The sequence below is a fragment of the Cervus canadensis genome, chromosome 27, assembly GCF_019320065.1.
Source record: "Cervus canadensis isolate Bull #8, Minnesota chromosome 27, ASM1932006v1, whole genome shotgun sequence".
Lineage (NCBI taxonomy): Eukaryota > Metazoa > Chordata > Mammalia > Artiodactyla > Cervidae > Cervus > Cervus canadensis.
The window spans coordinates 38367755-38395686 of NC_057412.1; the positions used below are offsets into that span (position 1 = coordinate 38367755).

At 48.9% G+C, this 27932-nt stretch overlaps 1 protein-coding gene across 8 annotated transcripts in view; it reads right to left on the minus strand.

Moving 5' to 3' along the window:
* Nucleotides 1-27719, minus strand: part of RIOX2 (ribosomal oxygenase 2) — a 32381-nt gene extending 4662 nt beyond the window's left edge. For 3 of the 8 annotated variants that reach the window (XR_006265784.1, XM_043448666.1, XM_043448665.1), the window contains exons 1-7: nucleotides 25469-25739; nucleotides 20972-21440; nucleotides 15618-15737; nucleotides 14382-14510; nucleotides 3517-3620; nucleotides 1563-1691; nucleotides 403-505 (exon numbers count right to left, since the gene is read on the minus strand). Coding sequence is in view for 7 of the 8 variants with exons in the window: in XM_043448666.1 (XP_043304601.1) it covers nucleotides 403-505; nucleotides 1563-1691; nucleotides 3517-3620; nucleotides 14382-14510; nucleotides 15618-15737; nucleotides 20972-21440; nucleotides 25469-25470 (1056 nt within the window). In the remaining variant the exon portion in view is untranslated. Of the gene's footprint in view, nucleotides 1-402; nucleotides 506-1562; nucleotides 1692-3516; nucleotides 3621-14381; nucleotides 14511-15617; nucleotides 15738-20971; nucleotides 21441-25468; nucleotides 25740-27627 lie in introns of those variants that run through there. The other 5 variants (XM_043448672.1, XM_043448671.1, XM_043448669.1 and 2 more) reach the window with 3 other exon arrangements.
* Between the last annotated feature and the right edge of the window lie 213 nt (nucleotides 27720-27932).

Genomic DNA, 27932 nt, shown 5'->3' on the forward strand with positions numbered 1-27932 from the left:
GCACCTTTGCTCAACTCAGCCCTAATGCACCCATCATCTCAAAACCTGCCAACAGGGTAAAATCAGGATGGACAGGAAAGCCAGGGAACACACGGAGGCCAGGCTCTCGTTGGTCTCTCCTAACCTGGGACCGCACCTGTGCTGAGGCTATAGTTTCTGAGCCACATGAGTTACTCAGCCACCTATCCACTCAGCGCTCCCAGGGCCTGCTGCTGCCGCCCTGAAACACAGGAAGTGGGCCATCTGCATACCCCGCTGGTCCAAGTAATGTGCAGCACCCCGTTAGTCTGCAAACCACCAGCCCAGCAGGAGACAAGCTTGGCTCATGTGGGGAGAAGGGTTCTGGGGTCCTGGGTGGGAGCCACAGCTGCCCCTCCCTCCCCACCTGCCCTCGCTCCTTACCAGGAGCAGCTGCCGGGGGATGCCAGCCCGGAGTGCCACGTCTGCCTTGGCAGTGTCAAACACGAGCCCCGAGATGGTGTCCAAAAGGAAATCTCCCCAAGAACTGGAACACGTGCCAAGTTAAAAAAAAGAGAAAAAACAAAACAATGAAAACATAAATGTGAATGAAACACTGATTATAAAAGCCTCAAGCTACAAACTACCACACCAATCCCCCTGCCCTGACATCTTGAGTTCCAATAATTTCACATCACTCAGCATAAAAACTTAAGAGCATCATCCATCACAGGCTTCCCTTTCTCCCCACCTCAGACACTCACATGCAAAGTTAAAGGTGGGAAGCTAGGCTCTATTCATGATTTATCTTAAATGTAAAGATATCAGAATTAATTACAGACTGACATAAAGTAGGAAGTTCAAAGAAACAATTTTTTTTTTTTAAACGTTTTCAACTACATAACTGCTTTGAGAGTTTTGCAGAAAAGTAACTCTCAATCATTAGAGGACCTAAAAAATTTGTATGTGCAAAAAATCCAAAAAGCAATATATGTAGGGAAACAGCAAGATCCTGGACTGTGCAATTATCTCAACAGTTAAACATGACATTTTCCTTTGTTTCTTAAAAAAGAAAAAGAGGGGCACTGTTCTCAGTAAAGTATCCAACAGCAACAATTTCAAAACGATTTACTCTGCAACTTGTTAAACTCTAATGATGGTTTTATTGGGGTAGAAGAGAGAAGCCAGACGCCAAAAATGCCATTCAGGACAAGCGTCAGTGTTCAGCTTCCTCTGCTTTTTCTCCGGGGCGTTCAGAATCGCTCACTCCTAAATGTGTGTCAGTGTAAGACGCACACGCTGTGGGGATGCTCCCTCTATAAACATTTCTGAGCTGCTCAAAACTTCCCTCTGTGTCACCAGCAGATTTCAAATTGCCGGCTACATGCAAAATGAAAATTCACAGTATGACTTTTGCCTCTCACTCTGTAAGCAAAATTAACACTTTTGTGCTTACCTCCTGGAAGTGGCAGAGGAGGACAAGAGCCACGTGACAGACACTTCCCCCAGGCATCCACTCCCACCTGGTGGCCTCACTGGTTTCTGACAAAATGCTACACCCAACCTCACACCTTTGAACGCAGACCCGGAGGACACACACAGACCTCACAGCAGCGTGAAATAGTATCGTCCTTCGAGGGGTCCCAGGTACAAGTCCCACAGCAGTAGCTCCCGGAGTTAAAGTGCAGCTATGACATTGAGCTCCGCGCTCTTCTAGGAGACTGGATCTTGGGCTGCAGTTTAGAAACAACACCTCCGGAGGGGTTCACCTTCACAAATCGGTCAGATCGACATGCCACTATCTGGGAGAGCAGGCCCTAAATGCCACCCTTGAGAAGGCTTAGGGAAAGGCCGAATCTTCACCCTGCCATACGCCTTAAGGAGCCCCAGGGCCAAAGCACAGGACATCCTCGCGTCACACTGTCCTGTTCTGGCAGCGGCCCCGCCGACGGGCACGAGTCGGCATCACCGTGCCCACCGTCCGCCGGCAGGCATCCCCTCTAACTCAGGCAGCTCTTCCAGCCCTGCCGACTGCAGGAGAGGTGGGTGGGACCAGGGGAAGCTACCAGTTCTTCACCCCTGGGACGGGGAAATAGTCACTTGGTGGTAGCAAAAGCTCACGGGGTCAAGGAGATGGAGGGAGTCAGAGAAGTAACTGACGATGCCTCGTGACATGCCAGCGTTGTGAGTAAATCAGGAACTGAGGAAGGAAGACGGGGGCGTGAAAACCAAGGGAGCCAGAAAACCAGCTGATGGCTGCAGAAAAATGAAAGAGGAAGAACTAGGGAAAGACGCAGCAGCTGAGTGACCGACGACAGGACACCAGAGGACAGACGCTCCCGGGGCCCAGAGCTGCTGCGGTCCGGAACGGGCTTCTGCTGCAGCCTCCCCGCAGCCCGGCTCCCCCAGTCGCCCTTGGAAACCTGCTAGCTCTGCAAGGGGCCCAACCGTGGTGATAAGGTGTTTTACACAAGAGAACCGTAAAACAAGCTCTGCCTTCTGGCCAGACCCCCGCTTATTTCCTCCTGTCCCTTAAACACCACGGTTCACTTCCCGCTGCAAAGCCAGAAGAGGAGGCGGAAGAATGCTTGCTCTCTTGCTATGCAAAATACAGCTCCGAGGCTAGGAGGACCCCGTTCCTCAGGCCTGGGATGTCCGGGCCCACTCTGACCTTCGGACCCACCACCACTGACTCATCCCCTCGGCTCCCTCAGTTTGGGGGTCAAGTCCTTGCTGAAGCCTCCGGGATGCCCCAGCCTAGCTAACCGCACCCCTCTGCTCCCAGGGACTCCTCCACAAAGCTCTGATGGGACATGTCACACTGCCTGGGAATGCACCCATCTCTCCTCCTTCCACCGTGACCGGAGTATCCCAAAGCCCATTCGGCCCTGCTCCTACCATCCCTGCAACCACGAAAAAGCCCAGGGCTCCTGATGGATAAACCAGTGATGGGCGCTTTTAACGGGACCTGGACTAGCCAGGCCGCTGCCATCGGGAAACCCCGGGCAGGGCCGCTGCCCGGCTCCTGGCACTGACAAGGCGCTCGCTGAACTGGAAGGTGGTTTTAATTGGAACTGTTTTCAGCACATGTGCTCCTAGGACTCACTGTTCCAGACATCCTTTCTGACTTTAATGAACTATAAAAACTGGAAACCTTACGGAGACCCAGAGGTTTCTGTGATGCAGAGTTTCTGTTCAGGGGGATGACAATGTTTCAGAAACAGACAGTGGGGATGGCTGCACAACAGTGTGAATGTAATTAGCGTCATTGAGCTGGACACTTAAAGATGGTTAAAATGGTCTGTGAATTTTTCTGCCACAATAAAAAACCTTTTTTAATGGAGACAGTGAGTGGGTGGGGGTGGGAGCCTGGAGTCCCAGACACACCGCCACACCCCAGCCGGGCCTGTCTTCCCGATCCCGGCAGCCTGGATGTGGGCAAGGCCCAGTGTTCTGGGTGAGATGGGGTCACGACGGCCCGGGAGGGGGCCCAGGAGGACACGGCAGGACTAGGAAGCCAGTGGGGATGGGGACGCGAGGTCAGAGGCGAGGGCTTACCTGTTCTGGTAGGTGCTGACGGTCACGTGCGTGGAGTGGGCCAGCCCCTCGGGAGTGGCCGCCTGATGGATGGTCCCTCTGGGAAAGTATAGCAAGTCTCCCGGCTACACGAGGACAAGAGGGAAGGGGTCAGTGGGGAGCATGTCTTCTTGGTCCTCTGTAGAGGCTGTGAGTTTCAGTTCTGTGTTCTAGAAACCTCTGAGTGGCGAGCAGGCAGTGGTCTGCATGTTGGGCTCTGTGGGGTCCACTGGTCAGGCTCTGCTGCGTCTGTGAGCCTGTCCCCATGAACCCAATCCTGCAGAGGCTCCCGGTGCTTGAAGCCACTTTCTTTGTTTGTAACCTGAGGACAGACACCCCTAAAACTAGCCCGGGATCAAGGTGAGAGCCTGTACCCGCCCTCCACACCCTTCAAAGGGCGTGGTGAGGAGGGACAGCTCTGGGGCTCGCTGGCTGGGGACCCCAGCATGTTACTTAACCCCCCGAGGCCTCAGTTCCTTTATGTGTAAAAGGGAAGCAAGTGCCCCACATCTCACAGGACTACTGGAGTACTAAGGAGACGACATAGCCACAGCTCTTGGAGCAAGGCTGGGCGCGTGGCTGATACCCGCTGACCCATACAGTCTGTGCGGTCTCCCAAGCAGGGCCCACATCCATCCTGTATCCCAGGGCCTAACCCACCCAAGCTTCTGGCACACACGGGCTCAACGGATGTTTGGAAGAAGGGACGAAAACCCTGTGGCCCTGCATCTAAGAATGAACACTAGACATAACTACAGACCAGTCACTGCCTCGGGCAGGCGAGCCTCCCCCACCCTGTCCGATTTCAAGCCGGTCAAGAGAAGTATTTCCCCCAAATCACTCCTGCTGGAGCCACCACCTCCTGCCTGATCCCACCCAGACAGAGAACATTCCGTACAGCAGAAAGGAGAAGAGAGGGGGTCCTGGGAGTCACCTGTCTCCTCTCTGCAACCCAGGAAGTAGCCTGCCTTCCTGGCTATGACCATGGGCCCTGGAGGAAGAGCTCAAGAAGCATCATGAGAGAGATTTTTTATTTTAATACTAAGGTTTGCCTTAAAGCAATAAACAATATACAATTATGATGTATTCATAGGAGCTATCTTGCCCTGAATAACACCAGCCTGACAGGGAACTAGTCCTTCAAGTCAATCAATGCATCGCTCATAATTACAGCTCTCATCTGTGAGTCTGAGTGCCTGCCCTGTGACGGAGGCCCTCACACATATAGCTCATCCATCTGTTTGTTTATGCATCCCACGAACACCTGACCAACCCCTCCCCACTCACCCCGCCCACGCCAGACACCAGGCTAGGCGCCAGGGAGAGAGCACTGAACCAAAGAAAGCCCTGCCCTGATGGAACATGCTCCAGAGAAACCGACAAGCATTTGAGAAGGCAGAAGAGACACCAGCAGTGAAGATATTTGATTGGGGGCAAGAGGAGTAAAATAAAGAAAGCTGCAAATAGACAATGTCGGAGTGGTGGTGAATGCAAAGAAGACAGGCGAATGATGCTGACGTAAGTCAGGGTGGGTGTGTCTGGGGTAAGAGGTGCTATTTTAGCCACTCTGCTAAGGTCACGCTTCTAGAGACTTCAGGAAATGAGCAAGCCAGATGGTGAAGAATCCACCTGCAATGCGAGAGACCTGGGTTCAGTCCCTGGGTTGGGAAGATCCCCTGGAGGTGGGCATGACAACCCACTCCAGAAACCTCACCTGAAGAATGCCCGTGGACACAGGAGCCTGGCAGGCAAAGAGTCGGACACGGCTGACTGACTAGCACAGCACAGCCGTGGGCGTCCGGGGGAGGAAGGCTTCCCGGGAAGGCAAGAGCAGGTGCAAAGGTCCTGCAGCCGGGATGTGCCTGGCAGGCTGAGCGGCGCCGGTGTGGCAGGAAGGCAGGGCGTGAAGGTGGGGGTGATGGAAGGTGAGGTGGGCAGGCAGCAGAGGGGTCAGATTACAGGGCCCTCGGGACCAGTTCAAGGACTTCGGCTTTTTTTCTGGGTTTAACAAAGTCACTGGAGCTCTGGGCAAAGGGTTCACAGGATCCCAGAAGGATCACCATGGCTGTTACGTCAGAAAAGTCTGCAAAAGGAACACTAGATAGAAGGCTTTTGTATAAAGCTGTGTCCAGGGATTTTGCCCCGAACAAGCAGAATGGGGACACATGTGGAGGGAGGAGCCTGGGAACACGGCAGGACATGAGACTTTGGTTTCGGGAAAACTGAATCTGCTGTATCTTTTATCTTTCCAGAGGGAGACATTAAGTAGGTAGCTGAATTAGGAGTCTAGAGTTTAGACGTGGGCTAGAGAGCTAATACAGCATTGAAAACACATCAGTGTGGAAGGTATTTGAAACCTTGGGAGGGAATGCTCATTGATCAAAGAAGTCTAGGAAACAAGCCCTGCACCCCAGCTTACACAGGCAGGAAGACTGAGGACATAACAGCAGAAGAGAATGAACGAGACAGTCAGGTGGAGAGAGAACCAAGGGACAATCACATCCTGGAAGCCAGTGGAGCAGGAGGCGGTGACCACGGAGCCAGTACTGATGACATGCAGGCTGGGGGGGGACCAGGAGCTGACAATTCGGAGGTGACCTTTAGAGTAGTTCCAGGGGAACAGTGGCCAAGAAAGCCTGCTGGAAAGGGTTCCCAAGAGTGGGAGAGAAGAGGAAACAAAGACAGGACACGGTGGCTGGGTCTCCAAGAATGTATACACCCTAACCTCTGGCATCTCTGAAGATTTAGGTTACATGGCCACGGTTAATTAAGGCTGCTGATGGGGGGAATTATTCTGAATTAGCCAGGCAGGCCCAATGTAATCACAAGTGGAAGAGGGAATTGGAAGAGAGGGCAGTATGAGAAAGACCAAGCTCCATGTTGCATGGAAGGGGCCATGTCGAGGAAGGGGCCATGAGCCAAGGAATATGAACTACCTCCAGAGGCTGGAAAGGCAAGGACAGAATTCTTCCCTAGAGCCTCCAAAACACAGTCCTGCTGACACCTTGATTTCAGCCACTGAAAACCCTCAGGGACTTCTGAACCACAGAACCATAATAAAGTTTGTGGTGTTCTTTCAAGTCACTGAGTCTGTGCTAATTTGACAGGCAGCAATATATTGACATATAGCCATTGCTTTCAAGCAATTTCACTGTAAAAGAAGCATCAAAGTAGTATTTTTAAATATTCACAACCTATAAGTAAACATAATGATCTCCATTTTAATTAAAAAAATGACACAGAGACCAAGATCTTGCCCAAGGACATGCAGCTCATAAGTGACGGCAGCTGAATTCAAACCCAGGTTTGTCAGATCCCCAAGCCACAGAGATGTGTTTCCATTATGGGGTTCTTCACCCCAAGACACTGCAGGTTGGGCAGAAGTACCATTCAGACTGCCACTCGGGTAGGAAGGAAGACGGGTGAGGAGGGCTCCAGGCCTCTCATGGTAGCCCCCCAAGCCCACCCACTCCCAGGGTGACCCTGCTCTTCAATTTCACATACTGGGCATTTACACAAGATTCCACTTGAAGAGTTAGTTCCATGGATTAAAAACTCAACAGACATACAACCTGAGAATCTCTGCAGGACACAATGCTATCTTTCTCCTTTCAGAAGGCCCAGGGCTTCTCCCTGTGAGCTGTGATCCGGATGGGTGTGAACAGTGGGCATGGCTCCACCTTCAAGTCCCACGCCCTCGATGACCACCATGGAGCCCGACCTTCTCAGCAGGGCAAGTAGCCAGACGGCGGTCTGAGTCACTCAGCCCTGGCCTCAGAGACCATGGATGGCTTAGTCTTGGCTTAAAAATAACTGGCCAAGCGCAGGGCTGACAGACTCTTTCTGTGAAGAGTCGGAGAGTGAATATCTGTGGTTCGGGGGCCGCAGGTCCCTGTGGCAGCTGGCTGACTCTGCCAGGGTAATCGGAACGCGGCCACAGAAGGTAACAGCGTGGCTGTGGCTGTCTTCCCACACACTCTGCATACAGAAGCAGGCAGCAGGCTCGATTTTTGGCCCGTGGGCCACACTTTGCTAACTGCTGACCAAGAGCACAAAACAGTGAAGAAAGATACCTTTATTGTTGTATTTATTCAAGTCGCCTATCACATAACAGCAGGAACAAGAGGGCGGAGCAGAAGGACGTGTGCTCCTCTTCCGCTGCGAGAACACCCAACTCACAACTAGCTGCTGAACAAGCGTCAACAGGAGGATGCTGGAAGCCACTAGAAAAAGATGTCCCAGGTGCCAGGGCAAAGGAGAAGCTGCAGTAAGACGGCAGGAGAGGCGTAATCACGTTTAAAATCAAACTTCATACCTGCCAGAGACGCTTGGAGGGCACAAATAAAACCTTGTGTGCACCAGGACCCAGGGAAAGGAGCAGTGACCCCTTAAGAGACTGAACCAGACCCGCCTTTGAGTGTTTGTGGGTCTCCTGCAGAGGCATGGGTCAGCGGTGGCCTGCGCGGGAACAGGGGTTCTGGCTGCAGCAGACCTGGGAGGCACGGCGTGTGGCCTGAGTCCTCTTGGATGACGTTGCCATTAGCCCCACCACAGAGCCACCGGGTGGGCAATCCACAAACTGGAGAAAAATTATACCAAAGAAGTTCTCACACTGTTGAGAAAGTTCTAGGTTCCACAAAAGATTTCCCAACATGTGACACAGCAAAGGGACTGAGAATTCCCAGGGAATCTGACTCTGAAGGTCAGCAGGATCTGATTACAGAACTTCCACAGGACTGGGGAAACAGACTCTTGGAGGGCACCACAGAACCTTGTGCATACCGGGACCCAGGGAAAGGAGCAGCGAACCCACAAGAGACGGAACCAGACCTGCCTGTGACGGTCTGGGGGTCTCCTGTGGACGCACCGGTCAACAGTGGCCTGCATGAGGGCTGAGGCGCTGACAGCAGTGAGGCGCAAATTTGCTGTGGCCTAAAATAACAGCAAGGAGAGATAAGAAGGCCTTCCACAGCGATCAACACAGAGAAACAGGAAACCAACAGAATGGGAAAGACTAGAGATCTCTTCAAGAAAATTAGAGATACCAAGGGAACATTTCATGCAAAGATGGGCTCAATAAAGCACAGAAATGGTATGGACCTAACAGAAGCAGAAGATTTTAAGAAGAGGTGGCAAGAATACAAAGAAGAACCAACAGTTAGAACAGGACATGGAACAACAGACTGGGTCCAAATAGGGAAGGGAGTACGTCAAGGCTGTATATTGTCACTCGGCTTATTTAACTTATATGCAGAGTACATCATGAGAAATGCTGGGCTGGATGAAGCACAAGCTGGAATCAAGACTGCCAGGAGAAATATCAATAACCTCAGATATGCAGATGACGCCACCCTTAAGGTAGAAAGCAAAGCAGAACTTAAGACTCTCTTGATGAAAGTGAAAGAGCAGAGTGAAAAAGTTGGTTTGAGGTTCAACATTCAGAAAACTAAGATCATGGCATCCAGTCCCATCACTTCATGGCAAATAGATAGGGAAACAATGGAAACAGTGACAGAATTTATTTTCTTGGGCTCCAAGATCACTGCAGATTTTGACTGTAGCCATAAAATTAAAAGATGCTTGCTCCTTGGGAAAAAAGCTATGACCAACCTAGACAGTATGTTTAAAAGCAGAGACATTACTTTGTCAACAAAGGCCCATCTAGTCAAGGCTATGGTTTTTCCAGTAGTCATGTATGGAGGTGAGAGTTGGACTATAAAGAAAGCTGAACACCAAAGAACTGATGCTTTTGAACTGTGGTGTTGGAGAAGACTCTTGAGAGTCCCTTGCACTGCAAGGAGATCCAACCAGTCAATCCTAAAGGAAATCAGTCCTGAATATTCATTGAAAGGACTGATGCTGAAGCTACAATACTTTGGCCACCTGATGCCAAGAAGTGACTCATTGGAAAAGATCCTGATTCTGGGAAAGATTGAAGGCGGGAGGAGAAGGGGATGAAAGAGGATGAGATGATTGGATGGCATCACCAACAGGTCCATCACTCAATGGACATGAGTTTGAGTAAGCTCCGGGAGAAGGTGATGGACAGGGAAGCCTGGCGTGCTGCAGTCCATGGGGTCACAGAGAGTGGGACACAACTGAGTGACTGAACTAAACGGAAATCCTTTTGGAGGAGGTTGCCATTACTGCCATTACCCTACCACAGGTTGGCCTCAGGCCAAACTATAGGGAGGAAACACAGCCCTGCCCATTGACAGAAAATTGGATTAAAGATTCACTGAGGATGGCCCCACCTACCAGAGCAAGACCCAGATTCTCCCACAGCCAGTCCCTCCCATCAGGAAGCTTCCACAAGCCTCTAATCTTCATCCATCAGAAGGCAGACAGAATGAAAACCACAGTCACAGAACACTAACCAAACTGATCACATGGGTCTCAGCCTTGTCTAACTCAATGAAACTATGAGCCATGCTGTGTAGGGCCATGCAAGATGGACAGATCATGGTGGAGAGTTCTGACAAAACATCGTCTGGAGAAGGGAATGGCAAACCACTTCAGTATTTTTGCCTTGAGACCCCCGTGAACAGTGTGAAAAGGCAAAAAGATACAACAATGAAAGATGAATCCCCCAGGTCGGTAGGTGCCCAATATGCTACTGGAGAAGAGCGGAGAAATAGCTCCAGAAGGAATGATGAGACTGAGCCAAAGCAGAAAGGATACCCAGCAGGGGATGTGTCTGGCAGTGAAAGTAAAGTCTGAGGCTGTAAAGAACAATATTACACAGGAACCTGGAATGTTAGGTCCATGAATCAAGGGATATTGGATGTGGTTAAACAGGATATAGCAAGAGTGAACATCGGTATTTTAGGAATCCGTGAAATAAAATGGACAGGAATGGGTGAATTTAATTCAGATGACCATTATATCTACTACTGTGGGCAAGAATGACTTAGAAGAAGTGGAATAGCCGTCACAGTCAACAAAAGAGTCTGAAATGCAGTATTTTGGTGTAATCTCAAAAACGACAGAAATGGTTTGCAAGGCAAACCATTCAGTGTTACAGTAATCCAAGTCCATGCCCCAACCACTAATGCTGAAGAAGCTGAAGTTGAATGTTTCTATGAAGACCTACAAGACCTAGAACTAACACCAAAAAAAGATGTCCTTTTCGTCAAGAGGACTGGAATGCAAAAGTAGAAAGTCAAGATATACCTGGAGTAACAGGCAAGTTTGGTCTTGGAGTACAAAATGAAGCAGGACGAAGGCTGACAGAGTTTTGCCAAGAGAATGCACTGGTCATAGCAAACACCCTCTTCCAGCAAAACAAGAGATGAGTCAACACATGGACTTCACCAGGTAGTTAATACTGATATCAGATTGATTATATTCTTTGCAACCAAAGATGGAGAAGCTCTATACAGTCAGCAAAAACAAGACCTGGAGCTAACTGTGGCTCAGATCATGAACTCCTTATTGCAAACTTCAGACTTAAATTGAAGAAAGTAGGGAAAACCACTAGGTCATTCAGTTATGACCTAAATAAAATTCCTTACGATTATACAGTGCAACTGACAAATAGATTCAAGGGATTAGATTTAGGTCATACCTGAATGGACAGAGTGCCTGAAGAACTATGGACAAAAGTTTGTAATATTGTACAGGAGCCAGTGATCAAAACCATCCCCAAGAAAAAGAAATGCAAAAAGGCAAAATGGTTGTCTGAGGAGGCCTTACAAACAGCTGAGAAAAGAAGAGAAGCGAAAGGCAAAGGAGAAAGGGAAAGATATACCCATCTGAATGCAGAGTTCCAAAGAATAGCAAGGAAAGATAAGAAAGCCTTCCTCAGCGATCAATGCAGAAATAGAGGAAAACAATAGAAAGGGAAAGATTAGAGATCTCTTCAAGAAAATTAGAGATACCAAGGGAACATTTCATGCCAAGAGGGGCACAATAAAGCACAGAAACAGTACGGACCTAACAGAAGCAGAAGACATTAAGAAGAGGTGGCAAGAATGTAAAAACTGTTCAAAAAAGGTCTTAATGACCCAGATAACCACGATGGTATAATCACTCACCTAGAGCCAGACATTCTGGAGTGTGAAGTGGGCCTTAGGAAACATGACTACGAACAAAGCTAGTGGAGGTGATGGAATTCCAGTTGAGCTATTTCAAGTCCTAAAAGATGATGCTGTGAAAGAGCTGCACTCAATATGCCCGCAAATTTGGAAAACTCAGCAGTGGCCATGGGACTGGAAAACATTTCAATCCCAAAGAAAGGCAATGCCAAAGAATATTCAAACTACTGCACAATTGTACTCATCTCACAAGCTAGCAAGGTAATGGTCAAAATCATTCACACTAGGCTTCAACAGTACAGGAACCGAGAACTTCCAGATGTACAAGGCGGATTTAGAAAAGGCAGAGGAACCAGAGATCAAGTTGCCAACATCCGCTGGATCACAGAAAAAGCAAAGGAATTCCATAAAAACATCTACTTCTACTTCATTCACTACAGTAAAGCCTTTGGCTGTGTGGATCATAACAAGCTGTGGAAAATTCTTAGAGATGGGAATACCAGACATTACCTGCCTCCTAAGAAACTTGTATGCAGGTCAAGAAGCACAGTTAGAAGTGGACATGAAATAATGAACTGGTTCAAAATTGGGAAAGGAATATGTCAAGGCTATGTATTGTCACTCGGCTTATTTAACTTACACGCAGAATACATCATGCGAAATGTCAGGCTGGATGAGGTTCAAGCTGGAATCGAAGATTGCCAGGAGAAATAGCAATAACCTCAGATCTGCAGAGGTTATTGCCCTTATGGCAGAAAGTGAAGAGGAACTAAACAGCCTCTTGATGAAGGTCAAAGAGAAGAGTGAAAAAGCTGGCATAAAACTCAACATTCAAAAAAGTGAGATCTTGGCATCCGGTACCATCACTTCATGGCAAATAGATGGGGAAACAATGGAAACAGTGACAGAGTTTATTTTCTTGGGTTTCAAAATCACTGTGATGGTGACTGCAGTCATGAAATTACAAGACGCCTGCTCCTTGGAAGAAAAGCTATGACCAACCTACACAGCATATGAAAAAGGAGAGACATCACTTTCCCAACAAAGGTTCATATATTCAGAGCTATGGTTTTTCCAATAGTCTTGTACGGATATGAGAGCTGGATCATAAAGCTGAGTGCCAAAGAATTGATGCTTTTGAACCGTGGTATTAGAGAAGACTCTTCAGAGTCACTTGGACTGCAAGGAGACCCAACCAGTCAGTCCTAAAAGAAATCAACCCTGAACATTGACTAGAAAGACTGATGCTGAAGCTCCAATACTTTGGCCACCTGAGGTGAACAGCTGACTCATTGGAAAAGACCCTAATGCTGGGAAAGATAGAAGACAGAGGAGAAGGGGATGACAGAGCAGGAGAAGATGAGATGGTTGGATGGAAACACCGACTCAGTGAACCCCAGTTTGATCAAACTCAAGAGAGCGTCAGGGAAGCCTGGTATGCTGCAGTTCATGGAGTCACAAAGAATCAGACAAGACTGACCGACTGAACGACATCATCATAAACAGGGAGTTTTTCCCAGTTATGGCAGGCAGGCAGAGATTTTAAAATCAAGAAGCCACAAGGCACTGAGCAAGAATCAGAGGGGCTTCCCTGGTGGCAAAATGGTTAAGAATTTGCCTGCCAAGGCAGGGGACACGGTTTCAACCCCCGTGTCAAGGCTATATATATTGTCACTCTGCTTATTTAACACATATGCAGAGTACATCATGCAAAATGCCGGGCTGCACGAAGCTCAAGCTGGAATCAGTCCCACATTCTGCAAGGCAACTAAGCCCATGCACCACACAATGACTGAGCTCATGTGCTCCAGCTACTGAAGCCCACGCACCTGGAGCCCAAGCTCCGCACCAAGAGAAGCCACCGCAGGAGAAGCCCATGCACTGCAACGAGAGCACAGCCCCTGCTCGCTGGAACTAGACAAAGCCAGCACCAAGTGATGAAGACCCAGTGCAGCCGAAAGTAAGTAATTTAAAAAGAAAAAAAAACGAATTAGATACCAACTGTAATTTCAAGATGTAAGAAATACAAAAACAACCATATGCAAGCCCATCAGTTTGGTTAAAATCTTTGGAATGATTTAAATTAACTATTATCAAAAATAAATAAATAAATAAATAAACTATTATCATATTACCACTGAAGGAAATTAAATTTTGTTGAAATTAAGTTTTGTAGGAAAAGGTGTAAAACTGAGTTACACAGCTATTCTTATCCTAGACTTTGCTCTCAACACCCTGACCTGCCGGGGACTGGCTGTGATCCCACCCAGCTAACTGCTCCAGGACACACTTTCTCAGCAGCAAGATGCCAGCGAACCAGCACATGCTCGGGCCGCCTGGTTTTCTGGGGAAGGTCCCCTAAAGAGCCTTCATGATGACTCTTCTGACCCCTACATGCAGGAGGAAAGGGGTGCAAAGGGTCTACTGCAGTCAGGAGGAAAAGGGGGCGCCCAAATTTTACCAGCAAGAAAAACTGAGGGGTCGCTGACCATGCTCTCCTCAAGCAACCTACCACCCAGCGGTGACCACTGCCTTAGACCTGGAGAAGCTGCCCAAGGCCATGCCTTCCACTTTTACTCCAGAAAACTCAGTGGTTACCATATTCATAATTCATTCCTTTTGGACTCAGCATATGGAGACGTTTCCTCAGCTCACATCTGCAAAAGCATAAACCACCAGGTCTCCTTCCAAGCCCCCTCCCAGGGGCCACCTGGAATGGGAGCCCCCAAACTCCTGGACACGTTCTTGGGGGACCGTTACACAAACGCAAACCTCAAACCCAGCCTGGCGCGCACACTGGCAGGCCCGTACCTTGAGTGTGAACTCGTGTGTGGGCCTCCCGATCCTGTCCTCGGCCTCCAGGCTGTATTCCCGCGCCAGAGGCACCGTCGGCTGGTACAGACGCCAGTGCTTCTCTCCCTCCAGCTGCAGAATGAACACCTGCAGGGGACACAGGACCCCGGGGTGTCAGAGAGCCCCCACACTGCTCACGAGGCTCCTGGGCGCTGGCCCTCCCAGGGCTTAAATAAATCACAGCTCTGACATAAAAAAACAAAAGTAAAGGGTCACAGATATAGCTCGCTCCACTCTTAAAAGCTGCCACCACTGGCATTCACTTTTTAAAAACAGGTGACCGTGAACTCTGACACTGGAAGGCTGGTCCTTCCTTTCACTTCCCTAAAAGCCTCGCTGAGTTCTTTATATCCCATGATCTATCCCGCTATTCATTCCTCTAAATCTTCCATCAGACAGCGGGAAGCCCATAATCTCTGAGGGAAAAGCCAAGCTTCAGATATTACTGAGTGTCCAAAACCCTGAAGATAATCCCTGGCACATAGGAAAATGTCAAGTTTTTATTCTTCATTCAACCAAAGATGTTTTAAACTCCTGTTAGAAATATTAAAGGAAAAAAAAAAAAACTTTTGGAAAATGGATTGATATCAAATTGCTCTCAAGAGGAAAAGAGGTTTTCATTTCCTACTATCTCTGTGTTCACAGAATGTATCAGTACAAAAATAAAACTACGACATACCTAAGCCCAAGAGTTAACTTTTTTTGGCAGCAACACGAGAGTGAAATCAACATCCGTCAAGGCGCCAGTGCTTAAGCGAAACCATGACCTTCATTTAAGCGGCCCCAAGATTTTCACAAATGGAAAAAAGCATATATTTTTGGCAGCTACAGAAAAAGGACAAAATAAAAGCAGATGTATGGAACACTTGTGACCTCACCTTATTAAACTGTGAAATTAAAAGAAAAAAAATTCAATCACACTTCTCTGTAGAAAATTCAATCAATACATGTTTCGGAGGAATGTGCAGCTCTTTATATTTGTAAATAAACCATCTCTCCCCTTTCCAAAGGAGCAGGAAACCGGTTCAGTGGGGTTAATTTTGGTCCAACATCCCGGTGAGGGAGGTCAAGCTCTCTGGAGCCCACACAGGAAGAGTGGGCCCGGACCTGATGGACCGCTCAACCCCGACAACCCCACCTTCCTGGGCTGGCGGCCACTCCCTCGTCCCGCGGCCGGGCAGATCCCCCCCTCACCTCGACGTCATCGTAGTGGGGCGGCAGGCCCTGGGCTCCCGCCGGGGTGATGTACACGTTGGAGCCAACCAAGGAGCCGAAGAAGCACTCCAACTTCTCCTGGATCCTCCAGAGCTCGTCCTTGAGAAACCAAGGAGGGAGGAGGAGAGAAAAATACATCAGAAGTAAGGAATCTGTTCTTATCCGCTCAGCTAGTTTTATTGCACAGCTATTATGCTCTGTGCTAAGTCACTTCAGTTGTGTCCGACCCTTTGCAACCCTATGGACGAGCCCGCCAGGCTCCTCTGTGCATGGGATTCTCCAGGCAAGAACACTGGAGTGGGTTGCCACTTCCTTCTCCAATGCATGAAAGTGAAAAGTGAAAGTGAAGTCGCTCCGTTGTGTCTGACTCTTAGAGACCCCATGGACTGCAGCCCCCAGGCTCCTCCGTCCGTGGGATTTCCCAGGCAAGAGGACTCGGGTGGGCTGCCATTGGCAGGTGGGTTCTTTACCGCTAGCGCCACCTGGAAGCCCAGATGCTGGGACTTCAGCGGTGACCGAGCCGGCACCTCTGCCCTCAGGGACCTTCTGTCCCGAGCATGGACAGGAGGAGGTGACAGGGAGCCACAAAGGATTTCAGCCAGACGACGACACGACCCCATTCACACTTAGGAAAGGGCGCCTGGCTATGGCGTGGAGGAGACCAGACTGTGGGAAAAAGCAAGGGGCAGAGGTGGGGAAGCGACAGACGCAACAGCGCAGGCGGGGATGATCGGAGTGCGGGAGACGGCGAGGAGAAGAGTGAAAGTCAGGATGGGCCTGGCAGGCAGCCCTGCAGCACGCCCTGATGGCAGCGGCCTGGGAGTGGGCAGGCTGAGAGGGAAATACTCGGGGGGTTCTGACGAAGGCAGTTAGTTAGCTCCCAGCACCACTCAAGTGGGAAAGATCTGCTAAAGATGGAGTTTTCGGGGGGAAAAAGTAAAGCTGTACATTAGAAATGCTACATATGAGCTGCTAAGACCCCCGTGTGCCGGCTGGCTAGGTCTGAAGTTCAGGCAAGATGAAGGGTGTGGGTCGGGGAACTGCCCAACGAAAGGGTCCTGAGAGCAAAGGGGGCAGAAATGACCAACTGGGAAGGGGGACAGGCGGCGGGCGGGGGGCGGGGAACACTCCCCTCTCTCCGGTCACTAACTAGCTCTCCAGGACCCACGTCAGACTGAGGGGCCCAGCCAGGAGCCACATACTCCTGCGGGAAGGAAACCTGACTGTCCCAGGCAGGGGAGGGGAAGAAAGGCAGAGCCGGGCCGCGTGGGGACCTGCACTTTCTGTGCGCCAGGCTTCACCTACTTCAGCGACACGGCCCTCCCAGCAACCCTCCCTCTGGGTGGGTACCGCCACCCTGTGGGTGCCCATCCACACCGACGAGGAAGGAGGCCTGCCAACGGTGGATCCAGGGTTCACGTTCATGCAGCCTGGCTGAGGAGCCCACCCCCATAACCACGACGCTACTGTAAAGAAAAATTGCCTGCAAAGAACACCGCAGAAGCCCAGCTTTTAAGCATCCACACATGCAGAGCCCGGCACACAGAAGATATTGAAAGGATCTGCTGAGTGAACGATGGCCATGGCTTAGAAGTCAACGTTACCCACTGGAGTGAAAAAAAAAAAAAAATTAAAAATACCAAGTGGGAAAGAACTGGGTCAGCATTAAACAAGCTTTGGGAGACATTTCCATATAAGCCATTGAGCTACTCTACCTATAGAGCTCAAGGTTTCTGTTTAACACAAGAAGAATAATTCAATGGCACCTGAAGAGCTCCAAAGAGCTCACAGCTCTCCCAAGCAATCTAATGTTCACCTGGGAGCGGCCAGCAGGATGTGTAATCACATTTGTACGTAACTGTCTCTCTCTGCATCTATCGCTGATGGCCTGAGTCCCATATGGGTGACTTTATGGCTCCCAGCTGAAGTTTCTGGGTCTATAATTAAGAAGCACATGTCTCCTTCTTCTTAAAGGTTACAGAAAACTCTATCATTTGTACAAGTTTTTCACTTCACTTTTAGATTCTCAATCTGCCAAGTGTGGCCCACTAGAAAGAGATCTGGAGTCAACCCGTCTCAGCTCACGTTGTAGCTACAAGCTAGATGACTTCATCTTCTTCATCTGTGAAAGGAGGACTCCCACTCTAAGACTGTGAGAAACAGCGTAAAACTATCTCAAATTCTGTTTCAACTGCACAACACTGTACGAGGGTCACAGCTTCGCAGCACTGACTTAGGCACACACAAGGCTCCTGAAACCTGTCTCCTTTGACCCCTGTCCCCCAGCTGTGTCTGGAGCTGCTAAGGAGGACCCCAGAACAACGGAAAGGTGAGCGGGGGAGGCCCTCTCCTCTGCACCGACCTTCCTGCAGGATCAGCTGGATACAATGGTCAAGCCCAGAAGCCCACACTAACACCTAAAGAAAAGTGAAAACAAACATGCCAAAAGCCCAACTCCATTTCAGGGAGGATCTTTAGACACATGGTTCGGAACATGTTTTAATTCTGAAGTTAGAAATCCTTCCTTCGTAGTTGTGTAAGTCACAACTGTGAACTCATTTCTTTCATGTAAAGTGGAGACCACAGTGATGGCCTCAGTTATTTCAAATGTGTGTTGGAAGATTCAAAACTGAATATGTGTAAATATTTGGTTAACTCATCTGGACACCTGATACACAGATTACCCAAAGCAGGTGGGGACCAGCCTACCCCTCTCTGGTTACCGCCTCACTCATTTCCAGATGAACTAGGCCCATAAGCTGTGCCCATTCTGTGGCGTGACCGAGAAAGTGCTGACTCCGAGTCCTTCAACCCGGACAATGAGGAACTGCCTCTAGACTTCTCTATCCTGATATCAGTATGTCCAATAGTAAACACACGCAACACTGAATCTGCTCACATTATAATACTCAGAACCCAGCTTCCTGTGTAGAGAGTGAACTCCAGCAGTTTATAGATTTCTCAAGTTCTGGTGGTGGAAGGTCAGAGGGGAAAAAAAACCACAAACGGGGCTTCCCTGGTGGCTCAGTAGTGAAGACTCTGCCTGCCGATGCAGGAGACATGGGTTCCATCCCTGATCCAGGGAGGTCCCATGTGCCGCAGAGCGACTACGCTTGGGCATCACAACTACTGAGCCTGTGGTCTGGGGCCTGGGGCCACAGCTACTGAAGCCTATGTGTCCTAGAACCCATGTTCTACAACAAGAGAAGCCATCACAATGAGACGCCCTCGCGCTGCAGGAAAGAGAAGCCGCCCACTCACTGCAACGAGACAAAAAGCCTGCATCGCCACACAGAACCAGCAGAGCCAAAAGTAAAATAAATAATTAAAAAAAAACACCCCACAAATAATCAGGATGCCTCCTAGCCTAGCCTGGGGGTGTGAGTTGAAACTGGGAGAGCTCATCCTTCCTGCTTTAAGAAACATGACTTAAAGAGCTGAGTCAACAGGGCAAAGGAAACAGTCCTGGCCACTTGAAACTGGGGAAGAGAAGTGTGCAGCACTTAAGCAGAAAATGACAGCCACAGAGGACGCCACGTACATGCCAAACAGTAATTTTCTGCTGGTCTGCGAACAAATTACATGTAATCAGCATCACTGATCTTTTCTATTCATAGTTCTTCAGTATCTAAAAACTACTTTTTTTTTTTCTTTAAGTGCTACTTCTAACCAAGCAAAGAGTCAAGGACTAGCTCAGAGGGAAGTACCACAATGTACAGATTTTCTGAATGCAAATCATGACTTGGTCTGCAAGTGATTTATAAATTGCCTTCAGGTAGGATGCCCAAAAGGGTGGCATCCCAGGGACATTTCAGCTGCTCATGACTGCCCAAGATGGACTATCTGGAATGAGGACGTGTACTGAAAAGTCTAAGAGTACTTGTACTTTATCCAGAATACAAATAGTACAAAATCCTACAGACAAGGGAAAGGCATTCACAGATGAGGGAGGCCTAATGGATCTAATAAGGCACCTCAAGATCTATAATGACAAGCATTACTAGAGCTCTGATGACAGAGTCCGAGGAGCTGCCACGCAGCCAGAAGCTACCTCAGTGTGGGACTGGACACGCTGCTCTCCTCCTCCTCAAAGCTGGCATCTGACTCAGCTAAGGGTCACAGAGGGGGATTTCTGGATGGGGATAAGACTTTTTTTCTAAAACTCAGAAAGGGCCTTCAATTGTTGGACAGCTGTCCTGTAAAAATCTCAAACATCTAAGAGATGCTTTCAAATTATGGTGCTGGAGAAGACTGTTGAGAGTCCCTTAGACTGCAAGGAGATCAACCCAGTCAATCCTAAAGGAAATCAACCCTGAATCTTCACTGGAAGGACTGATGCTGAAGCTGAAGCTCCAATACTTTGGGCCACCTGATGGGAAGAGCCGACTCATTAGAAAAGACCCTGATGCTGAGAAAGACTGAAGGGAGGAAGAGAGAGGGCAACAGAGGATGAGATGATTGGATGGCATCACCGACTCAACAGACATGAGTTTGAGCAAACTCCAGGACATAGTGAAGGACAGGGAAGCCTGGAGTGCTATAGTCCATGGGGTCACAAGGACAAAGAGTCAGACACACAACTTAGCAACTGAACAACAACTACGAGAGATTAGCTCATCCTAAATCTACGTTTTATAAACGCAGAGACTGGGCACAGAAGCAGCAGATTATTTCTCAAATGTCAATCACTGATATAGAATAAATAAAAGGTTAGTCAGTCGTGAAATCCAAGCTACCCTCCACCTACGACTGCCCCCCACCCACCTCAGGAGTTCCAGGACCTACTCTCAGAGCCAGCCTGGTGGGGCTGTCAACAGGGGTGAAGTCTCTTCCATAAATGTGCATCTAGTACATGGTCTGGTCACTGCTCGGAAGCCTCTGCTAACGAGATGTGGGCAGCAGAGGGAGGCAACTTTAAGAATAAGATGATCACCTTGATGCTATCATGCCTCACGTTATGGTGAGGAAACAATCCAAAAAGAAATGTCCACCATGGATCAAAACAAAACCCAGCCCATAGGAATACTCCTGGAGGTGTGATGTCACTTTAACAAACTTTATAAACCTGCAATGTAATTTACTTTTTGTAGCTCAATGACACTGAACCGTGTCCACCCTGAGCTGTTGCAGATTCTAACCGTTCAACCAAAAGGGAACATAAAAAAAAAAATCACTGCAGTTGGAATGCATTTGAAGAACAAACAGGTGTTGGCCCTTGTGAAACTGGCAGGAGACTAATCATCACCAAAACGGATTTGCCCCTGAGCTGATCCGTGGCCAAATGTTAGTACTTTGATACACACGAGGACTCTGCCCCTGGGAGAGTCTGTTACCTTAAATCTCTGAGGTTGGTGAAACTGAATTGTGGCCCTTTTCTGATCAAAATCTTTTCTCAGCTGGAGAAAGTGCACTCTGCCATCTTTATTTAAAACCTTCTTCTTCCCATGGACACAGCGGCAGACGTTCACGTCTCTGCCGTAGTACATCCCCCGGCGGCACAGACTCTTCAGATCAGAGAGCCTGAACAGGGATTGGTAGTATGTGGCCGACGCAGGGTCGTCTCTCTGGATGAGGAGGGGTTTCTGCTCCCAGAATTCCTTGAAAAACGTCTCTGTCTTGATGGGCGCGATGAAACTTTCAAAGAGGCCACTGGGGCTGTTGAAGTCCAAAGGGGAAGAAGGGCCACAGGCTGCCTCCACCTTCGCCTGCTTAGGAACAGGCCCTTCTTCCTCCCCGTCCCCTGCAGGCCTTGCTTTCTTTGGCATCGCTGTCTTCAAGTCAAGGCAGTGAGGAAATGCAAACCTGTCAGAAGAACAAGACCCATGTGTTTAGGTTTCCCGGGGCCGGTGTCAGAGGACCACGTACACGCGCCCGGCATGAACCGTAAGCCCTGCGTGTGCACTCTTCCTAACTCAAGGCCGCTTCCTCCAGGATCGGCATACAACGTGAAGCCAAGACCATTTCTTCCAGGGTATGATTCGGCCTCAGACACCACGCAGAGCACAGAGAAAGGGAAGCCTGCTTCCTTGCACCCAAGCACTAAGTCATGGAATTCATTACTTATTGAGGCATAATTAGCCCAAGTTACATGATGCAACTATCTCAGCAGTTTCTAGTCACGGTTTTGGCCTGTGGCCATTGACACAGCAAAGTCAAAATCTTAAAATTTGGCTTTAATCAGCACCAGGTCCCAAATCTAATTAGATGCAACCCAGTCATAAACACTTGACTCAATCAAGAGCCGCCCACAGCCAGGCCTCCTAGCCACCGCCCCGCCCTTGGCCGCTGTCCCGGGGGCCACCTGGGCCAGTGGCGCCACCTGCTGGCGAAAGCAAGGCACTGCCCGCTCCCAAGTCCTCAAGCACCTGGACTGCCTCACTTCAAACCTCAGCTTACTCCTGAAAATTGCCACTTCATCAGAAACATCTGAAAGTGAAGGGTAAAGACAGTCATACCCCACGGCTTTTAAAAAGCTGTAACTTTTTAACTAAAACAAGGCATACTGAAATGGCAACATCAACGTCCAAGGCAGCCCTCCACCCTCCAGATACGCACACATCCCCGGAAGCACAGGTCTCAGTGGGACTGAGATTCTGCATCTTCAGCAAGCCCACAGGTAATGATGCTGGGTCACAGACCACACTTAAGTAGCAAGAGGATCGACCTTCCTAGTATTGCCGAAGGTCTCTCAGAACGGCAAGACCAAGCCACAGCTGTGGTCACCTTTACATGCAGGGGCCCTTCATCTGGATTTCAAGAATAATACTTCAACTATAGGAGTTCCCTGAAACAGCAAAACTCTATTTTAAGTACATTTATTTCTAGGGGAGAGGGTCCACTGTTTTTACCAGATTCTTAAAAAAGCCCCCATCCCCCAAAAAGATTAAGAAGCATTGTGCTTATTAAAAAAAAAATTTTTTTCCCAAAGACTGGTAATTTATTTATAAATGTTATGCTTTCCTATGTTGTTGGGCTATCAAGAATTTTCTGCTCTTCTGTCATGATAACTAAGCCATATTTCAGCTACACTGTGGACTGAGAAGAATTAATGGTCTGGTCTGGGAAGTACATATCCGAACAACACGTTACACATTGCAACAATAATCTACAAATTTATAATTGATAAATTCAGGATAAATCTAGAAAATAAACTTAGAGTTAATCCCTTTGTCTAGTGTATGAGCCCACTAGTCACTTAGTGGCCATCCTGCTGATCAGATCAACTGCTTCAGTATCAAGCTTGTGCTCACATGACTCTCATTTTACTTGATAATGGCCCCAAAGTGCACGAGTAATGATGCTGGCAATTCGGATATTCCCTTACCGTGCCTAATTCATAAATTAAAGTTTATTATAGCTATCTGTGAACAGGGAAAATGCACAGTTCATATAGACTTCATCACCACCCATGGTTTCAGGCATCTTTGGGGGACCTTAAAACATTATCAGCCATGGATAAGGAGGCACTACTGTGTAAAACTCATTAGTGGCCTCATTTTAGCTTCTAAATTTTGTGCCCACAAACAGTTCCTTCAAAAGATCAAGTGGTTTTGATAGGAAACACAGGACCAAGTGTTTACAATACAAATTGATACTAAAAGCTTGCATGGAAGAGTAAGGGCTTAAGCTTTTTTCCTGGGCTGGGGGGGGGAGGGGCGACTTCCTATTCCTTTTAAGTTAAACAGATCAGTTTGCTTTCTCAACTGAAGAATCAAAACTTTGATAAGACAAAGTACTGCTACTACTTGGAGCCCAAAAGTGAGGTAGAAATACAAGGACAAATGAAAGCAGACTGGGTGAAGAGCACTGCTTTTGCAAAACTGAGTTACCTACCACCCCTTGAGGACTTCCCTGGTGCCTCGGTGGTAAAGAATCCGCCTGCAGTGTGGGAGACCCAGGTTCAATCCCTGGGTTGGGAAGATCCCTGGAGGAGGGAACGGCAACCCACTACAGTATTCTTGCTTGGAAAATTCCATGGACAGAGGAGCCTGGCAGGCCGCAGTCCATGGGGTTCCGAAGAGTTGGACACGACTGAACACACGTGTGCACTATCCCCTGAAAGTCAGCATGTGCAGACGTCTGGGCTGGGAACCTCGATTTCAGAAGTGTTCCTAACACCACTAACTGAAAAGAGGACTCACTGTGACTACGCTCTTTGGACAAACAGTGTGATGATATGTCGTTATAGGGCAGGCAGAGGTATCTACATGATGAGACCCCAGTAAAAGCCCCGGACACTGAACGTCTAATGAGCTCCCTGGCTGGCAGCATTTCACACGTGCTGTCACGACTAGCTGCTGCAGCCGTGAAGCGCTTGGTCTCCACCTGCTGTAATAAATTAGCTGTGAGTCCTAGCAAACCACTGGCCCAGGGGATGGTTTAGGGACCCCTGACATATTGTTCACATTTAATTATTAAAAACTGTTAGGCTGCCTCAGAAGGTCTGCGTCATTAAAGGTACTCAGTAATGAAAAAGCAATGTCATATTCAGCCACACATTTCTTATCCCTCACAACTGGTCACCTTAAAATTTATTTAAGGAATGCAAGCAGCAAGAAGATGTAAACAAAAGGTTTGTTTTGTTTAAGCACAATATACGAACACAGTATAAGCATATTCACTAGAAAGTGTGGTGAAACAAAGTGTGCAGAATACTTCAGCCAAAAAATAAGATCACTTGAAGCATTTTTCCCATCCACAATCAGTAACAAAATAAATCCCAACAGTGCATAACAAATGCTTTTGTTAGAATATGAATTTCACTACTTTTACTGCCAAAACTTACATCATTTATTGTTTCTCTGTGTTCATATTGAAATGATTTGAGGCTCAGTTAATTGGAACCTAGCTTAGAGGTTACTAGGCTTACTAATAGAAACTTACTATTTCTCTGATTCTCACATTACCCATATTGTAAGACAACCATTCTTTTTAACAGCTTGTGGGAGGTCGAGAGGAGAACAGATGACATACTCCACCACATTAAACACACATAAATAGTAAGCTCTATCACAATTTCAGAAACAAAAAGTTAAAAAAAAAAAAAAAAAAGGTGTGTCTTGAAAGAAATATAGGAACTAAACAAGAGAATACTTTGGAAAAATACAGCCAACACAAGCCTGCCTCTAAACCTCACAGACCACCCAAACAGAAGTTAACAGTAAATATTTTTATAAAGCTACAAGAGAAGAAAAAGCCAGCATTTAAAAAGCATCTGTTTCCAATTTGAGTTGACTATAGCATTAGAGGCTTCCCAGGTGGCGCTAGTGGTAAAGAACCCACCTGCCAACGCAGGTTCGATCCCTGGGTTTGTGAAGATCCCTTGGAGGGGGACATGGCAACCCATTCCAGTATTCTCGCCTGGAGAATCCCGTGGACAGAGGAGCATGGTGGGCTACACTTCATGGGAACACAAAGGGTCGGATACAACTCAAGTGACTTAGCAGCAGCATAGCATTAAAGTATAAAAATATTAAATCAAAAGAAAAGATTCAAGGTTTGTATTTTACTAACTGCCCACAGATGAAACACAGCCACTAATCTAAACAATTAGAAGGATTAAACTCCACAAGAAAATCAATATTGATACCCATTCTACAGCCAGCAAACACAGACAAAATCTTTATATTTTTAAGTGCCCTAACGTTCTCTTCTATGGTAATAGTCACTGACCAGAAGTCTTAAGGCAGGACATCTATCTGCACGTTCCCAGAGCTAGTACAGAGCAGGGCACATAGGAGGGTCCTCAAACCCTTGCTGAGTGCATATTTTTTTCACCTGTTTCACCTTTTGGATACAATTTTGGAGGGAAAGAATCTCAAAAGCCTTACATAAAACAGAGTTGGGGAAAACAGATGGTTTGTTCAGTGGGGATTATTCTTATGATGGCAGCTCAAGCTTGGGTAGTCCAGTCCTCTCAGAGCACCAACCAGGAGACGGAGGTGTGTCTTTTAATCTCCAGAGCTGAGTTTTACAGTTCAGTCACTCAGTCGTGTCCAACTCTTTGCGACCCCATGAATCCCAGCACGCCAGGCCTCCTTGTCCATCACCAACTCCCGGAGTTTACTCAAACTCATGTCCATCGAGTCGGTGATGCCATCCAGCCATCTCATCCTGTCTTACAGACTGTAGTCAAATCACCAAGAAAGCTTGTTAGTATGCAAATTTCTGGGCCCCTTATCAAGTCTATTTAGTTAGCATTTCTGGGAGCCAAGGCCCAGAAACCTGCAGTAATTCAGTCAAAACAAAACAAAAAAAATTTTTTTTTAAGTTATCCACAGGAATTTTAGATCCACTAACATAGATGTGAGAGTTGGACTGTGAAGAAAACTGAGCGTGGAAAACTTGATGCTTTTGAACTGTGGTGTGGGAGAAGACTCTTGAGAGTCCCTTGGACTGCAAGGAGATCCAACCAGTCCATCCTAAAGGAGATCAGTCTCCTGGGTGTTCATTGGAAGGACTGATGCTGAAGCTGAAACTCCAATACTTTGGCCACCTCATGCGAAGAGTTGACTCACCGGAAAAGACCCTGATGCTGGGAGGGATTGGGGGCAGGAGGAGAAGGGGACGACAGAGGATGAGATGGCTGGATGGCATCACCGACTCGATGGACATGAGTTTGAGTAAGCTCTGGGAGTTGGTGATGGACAGAGAGGCCTGGCGTGCTGCGATTCATGGGGTCGCAAACAGTCGGATACGACTGAGCAACTGAACTGAACTGAACATAGCGGAAGATCTAGGCAAACTCAAGCTCAGTTAATTACACTCAAATAAGCTGACAGAAATGATAAATCATCACCTGTAACAAGGCTGCCTAGGCCAATCTAAAAGATTTCTCTGGGGGGATGTTTACCAAAACAGACAGGAAAAAGCAGTTCTCCTATTGACCTAAAGCAGTGATTGGCACTTATCATTTCAGTTCTATCTTAGAAATAATGGATTGAACCTCATTAATATATTTTAGTAATCATGACTTGTTACAATGGATGGGGGCTGAGGACCAAAACTATCCAAGCAATGGTGGACGCTTGATAAATCAGGTTTTTCCACTTAAAGATGAGCCCAGTGAAATCAAAGGCCTGGCACTGAATTGACAGCTGATTTTTGGAGTAGTCAGGAGGCTTCCCAGATGGTGCAGCGGTAAAGAATCTGCCTGCTAATGCAGGAGATCCAGGTTCCATCCCTGGGTTGGGAAGATCCCTTGGAGAAGGGAATGGCTACCCACTCCAGTATTCTTGCCTGGAGAAACCATGGGCAGAGGAGCCTGGCGGATACAGCCTATGGGGTCGCAAAGAGTCGGACATGACTGACCACTCACGCAGGGACGCACTGGAGATAGCGAAGTCTGTGATCCCCAAGCCAACACTTCCTGAAAACACAGTGAACCACCAACCTGATCTCATTAACCCGATGGATGACCCAACAGCAGTCGGGGACCTGTTCTAGAAATATTCAGTGACGAAAGAATGACTGGGAGCGTAAGCTGTCATTTTAAAGTCAGGGTGGGGCGAGAAAAAGGCAGCTGTCTCTGCCCGAACTTCAGGTTTCCCTGCGGTAAAGCGCGGGGCTCTTAGGCCCGCCTGGGAGCACAGCCCACGTGGTGGCCGCGCTCCCAGACCGCCGGCCACGAGGGCGAAAGCGGGCATCACGCTCGCTGCGAAACCTGCGAACTTTCGTGTGCTCGTCCAGTCTCGTGACCACCGGCCGAGCACGTGGCTTCTCTCAGTGCCTAGGCCCCTCCAGACCCTAACCCCGGATCTGAGCGGCGCCGTGCCGGGGATCGGAGAGCGCGCCGGCGCGCGCGTCCCGGGACCGGCGACCACCAGCGCTTTCCGGTCCGAGCCGGGGTGCACCAACGCTCCCAGCCCGAGTCGTGTGGTTCCCCCAACCCGGATTTTGCTCCACCCACACTCGCGCTTGGGCGTCGGGAGAATGAGCACCATCCCAGACAGCCTAGAGGCGGACGCCAGGCCGGGACGGATGCACTCACCGGATTCAAGCCAGCTGCGCGAGGCCTGCAGCGGAACAGGCGGCGGCGCGGGCCGGGGGCGGGGCGGGGCGGCTCGGGGCGGGGGCGGGGCGGGGCGGGGGCGGGGCGGCGCGGGCCGGGGCGGCGCGGGGGCGGGGCGGCGCGGACCGGGGGCGGGGCGGCGCGGGCCGGGGCGGGGCGGCGCGGGCCGGGGCGGGGCGGGGTGGGCAGGGGGCGGGGAGGGGCGGGGCGGCGCAGGCCGGGGGCGGGGCGGCGCGGCGCTGTGCGCGCATGCTCGGGGAGGCCCCTCCTGCTCTGAGCGGGCC